The sequence below is a fragment of the Propithecus coquereli genome, unplaced genomic scaffold (assembly GCF_000956105.1).
Source record: "Propithecus coquereli isolate 6110/MARCELLA unplaced genomic scaffold, Pcoq_1.0 Scaffold114, whole genome shotgun sequence".
Lineage (NCBI taxonomy): Eukaryota > Metazoa > Chordata > Mammalia > Primates > Indriidae > Propithecus > Propithecus coquereli.
The window spans coordinates 1,881,283-1,884,944 of record NW_012135414.1 but is presented as its reverse complement, the minus strand read 5'-3'; the positions used below and the strand labels follow the sequence as shown (position 1 = coordinate 1,884,944).

General features: G+C 47.7%; 1 protein-coding gene across 1 annotated transcript in view; it reads left to right on the top strand.

Moving 5' to 3' along the window:
- The first annotated feature begins 476 nt into the window (after positions 1 to 476).
- CLTA (clathrin, light chain A) overlaps positions 477 to 3,662 on the top strand; it is a 21,364-nt gene continuing 18,178 nt past the window's right edge. The window contains exon 1 of the mRNA XM_012656556.1: positions 477 to 883. Within this exon, the coding sequence (XP_012512010.1) occupies positions 667 to 883 (217 nt within the window). The 5' untranslated portion in view covers positions 477 to 666. The remainder of the gene's footprint in view (positions 884 to 3,662) is intronic.

The following is a 3,662-nucleotide window of genomic DNA, read 5'->3' as shown; positions in this document are numbered from 1 at the left end:
AGGTGGGTGAACAAGATAAAAAACAAAAAAACTTTTTCTACAAGCCAGAACAAATGCATAAAAGGATCGGTCTTCCAATAATACCCACAGGAAGGCAGCGCGGGATTCTTTTGCCCATTATACAAAGAGAAAACTGAGGTTCAGAAAGTTTAAACGGCTTGCCTCTTAGTAATCGGCCAGTAATCTCAGTAATTTTAGTAATCTCGGTAATAGTCCAATCATCGCCGCCCTAACTTCACCTCACCTCCTGGTGCTGCTCTAGAGTCCCCTCAAAGGTGGCCGTCCCCCGTCAGTCCAGCTCCAGAAGGCCGGGTGGGTAAGGTTGCTCTCAGACAAGCCGCACTTCCGCCTCCCTGGCCGGGACGGATCACCTCCCTCGCTCCCGCGCTGCCCAAGTCACGAGTTGGCTTGGGGGCCCGCCCCTCCGCCTGCTGATTGGGTACCTCCTGAACCATTGCTGCCTTCTAATTGGGTTGTTCCCTTTTCGGCTCTCCCACACGGCCTAGACCAACCGGATATAGGGACGGGGCTTCCGCTTCCCCCTTCTCCCTCCTCCCGCTTGCCCTCCGATCGCAGTCGCCAGTACAGCGGCGGCCGCCGGGCGTGGTGTCGGTGGGTCAGTTGGTTTGTCTCAACGTTGGTGTCGGTACCGTTGAATTGCCCGCCATGGCTGACCTAGATCCGTTCGGCGCCCCCGCCGGCGCCCCTGGTGGCCCCGCACTGGGGAACGGGGTGGCCGGTGCCAGCGAAGAAGACCCGGCCGCGGCCTTCTTGGCGCAGCAGGAGAGCGAGATTGCGGGCATCGAGAACGACGAGGCCTTCGCCATCCTGGACGGCGGCGCCCCCGGGCCCCAGCCGCACGGCGAGCCGCCTGGGGGTCCCGGTGAGAGTGCGGGCGCGTTTGGGGCGAGAGGACTTTGTCTGGAAACTCGCCCCAGAGTGGGTCCGGGAGCTTCTGTATGACTCTTGTTCCTTGCTGAATTATCAGGTTAGGGAGCGGTGCAAAGAGGAAACGAGACCCCGGCCCAGTCATGCAGAAACCTAGACTCGGGAAGCTTGCTCAGTTCTGAGTGTGTTTGAGTGCTCCTGGGCGCGTGCGGAGCGAGAAAGCAAAGAAAATAGGGTGACAGTCTCGGGAGCCCGAAAAAGCATGTTCAATTCAGCAAGTTTTCATTAAGCACTTGCTGTGCCTTAAGTCTGGCCTTTGAGGTAGCCGCATTGGCGCAGTGTGTCCAGACTTACAGGCAAGTCTGAGCCCAGCACAGATGCAGTTACTAGGAAATAATGGCAGAAAAAGTAGGAATAGTAGTATAGCTTTTGAGACATACAAAAAAATGGCAGTGCAGTTAAGCATTTAAGCACTTAAGGTGTACAGAGAGTTGGGTTACGGCGAGGAAAGGAGGACTGAGTAGGGAACTCAAGAAGGGCTAGCCTCGGAGAAGGAAGCTCCGGCCAAAAGGGTACGAGTTTTACCACTGTTGAGCGTATTACAACTAGAACTTCTGGAGCTCTTCTTCGCTGGAAACAGCTTTGGTAGGCAGTATTGCCTAAGCAGAACTCAAGAAGATTGGCCTGGGCCGATCTGGGAGGGACGAAGAGGTGAATGAATAGAAAACGTATTGTGGCCTTTTTCCGCCAAACTGAAGTAAAAAAATAGAGGTAGGGTGACATTTTGACCTTTGAATGTCTTGCCTGTGTATGATGCTTAGGATTGTGGTGTGGGAGGAAAGGATGACTGGAAAAGATCTATTCATTAGTATAGGGAAGCAGGAAATTTAGCTAGAGGAAATGAGACGTGCCTTTTCATTTACTTAAGAAATTCCAACTAAAGGAGAATAGGGCACTATTGTGGCAAATAGGAGTGTCTGTGTACTGCCCTAAACTCAAACCTTAAAGAGGCCAGGCAGGTAACATAAATGAGAGAAGCAGGCTGGGTGTGAGATACTAGAAGTGCTGGAGATTGAGGGTTTGGTGCATTCAAGTAGCACTCTGTGTAAAGGCTTTCAGATTCAGAAATCTAAAATTACTATACCAGCCAGGCAGAACTTCTTTTGGGAGAGTAGTGCTGCTAGATTGCAGCTTCTGAGTTTTTATACTATGCTATGCTGCCTCCTAAGCATATCAGTCTCCCACTAAGAACTTACATGAGAACATGTAATATAGCTGAGTGTGCAATTTATAGCAACTAGATTGGACTGAACAGGGCTTTGATTGGGAGATGAAGTTGGTCTTAAGTGATTAGGGGATAAGAAATGTACTTCTTAGATCCTTAGTTTACCTCCCTCATTTAATAAAAGAGAAAACTGAATCCTAGAGAGCAGTGAGTTGCATAAGAAAAAAGGATGAGTACAGATGAGCTTAGTCTGTACCACATTATGTTGCAGTTTTAGCAGGGGCGTGGTGGGGTAAGAGAAAGGCAATTGTGGCTGTCCTACGTAGGACAGAATTGGGAGGAGCAGGAGTCAAGACCTGTATTTAGAAGACTGTTACTCTTGCTTACTGTTATATCCCTATTACCTAGCAGGATGTCTGGCGCATAGTAGATGCTCACATGCTTGACAAAGAACTGGGCAAAAATGTCAGGTCTGACGGTCCTGTATAGAGCTGGTAGATCTTGGTGATGGGCAGTTTGGGGAAATAAAAAGAGAATAGAGTTGGATACGCAAGACTTTTGTGCATCAAGCCTTCATTCAGCAAAGGGAAGGAAAGGGATGATTGCTGACTTAGTTCCTAGGAAGGACTTAGTGAACTAAGCATTTAGTGACTTAAAACCAGATCCCTGACAGTGTAGCTGAGGTTGGTAATAGTGCAGTGGTCAGCACTTCCTTTGGGGATTAGAGAACTATTAATAATTGGACACTTTCTCCTTCTTTCTTTTTTTATTTTTCTTCGTTTAAAGAAATGCTCAGTGGTTAAGATTTTGTGTTATACTACACTGCTTGAATGTGAGTTTAGCTTTGTGGTCTCAAGCAATTTATATAGCTACAATAGCCCAGCCTCAGTTTTCTCCTCTGTAAAAAGTGCATAATATATGCTTCACAGCATTTTTAGGATTAAAGAGTATCTGTAAAGTGCTTACTGATATATAGTAAGTGTCCAGTAAATTCCAGCTACTGTTACTCCCTGGAGGTGGGGAAGAGAAAGGACTTAGAATGCCTGTAGGCCTTGAGGTGTACTGAGGAAATGGAGAGATTCTAGGTGGGAGCTCTGTTTCTGATGTGTTACACAGAGATACAGGCAGTAGGCTGTAACAGATTGATGACAGAGGAAAATATCTAAACTCGCCTCAGTCTTGGGGAAACTCCCATGGTATATGGGCACCAGCGAAAACCAGAGGGGTTAGGACTGAGCCTTGGATACCTCCCTCAGTTGTTAGGAGATCTAGAGAAGAAACATACATTTAGAGGCAGAAAGTAACCAGCTGGGTGAAGTTGACTTGAAGGATATTGAGGAAGACCAGGTGATCAAGAAGGAGGCAGTACAAGTAGAACTGTTGAAAAGCCCTCAGTCAGGAAGGGCTGAGGGGGTAGGAGAAGAGGAGGGGTAATTAAGGCATTATGGAGAGAGTACCACAAGGAGGCACTATTTATTTTATACACACACACACACACACACACACACACACATAGATATATGTGTGTGTGTATATATATATATATATA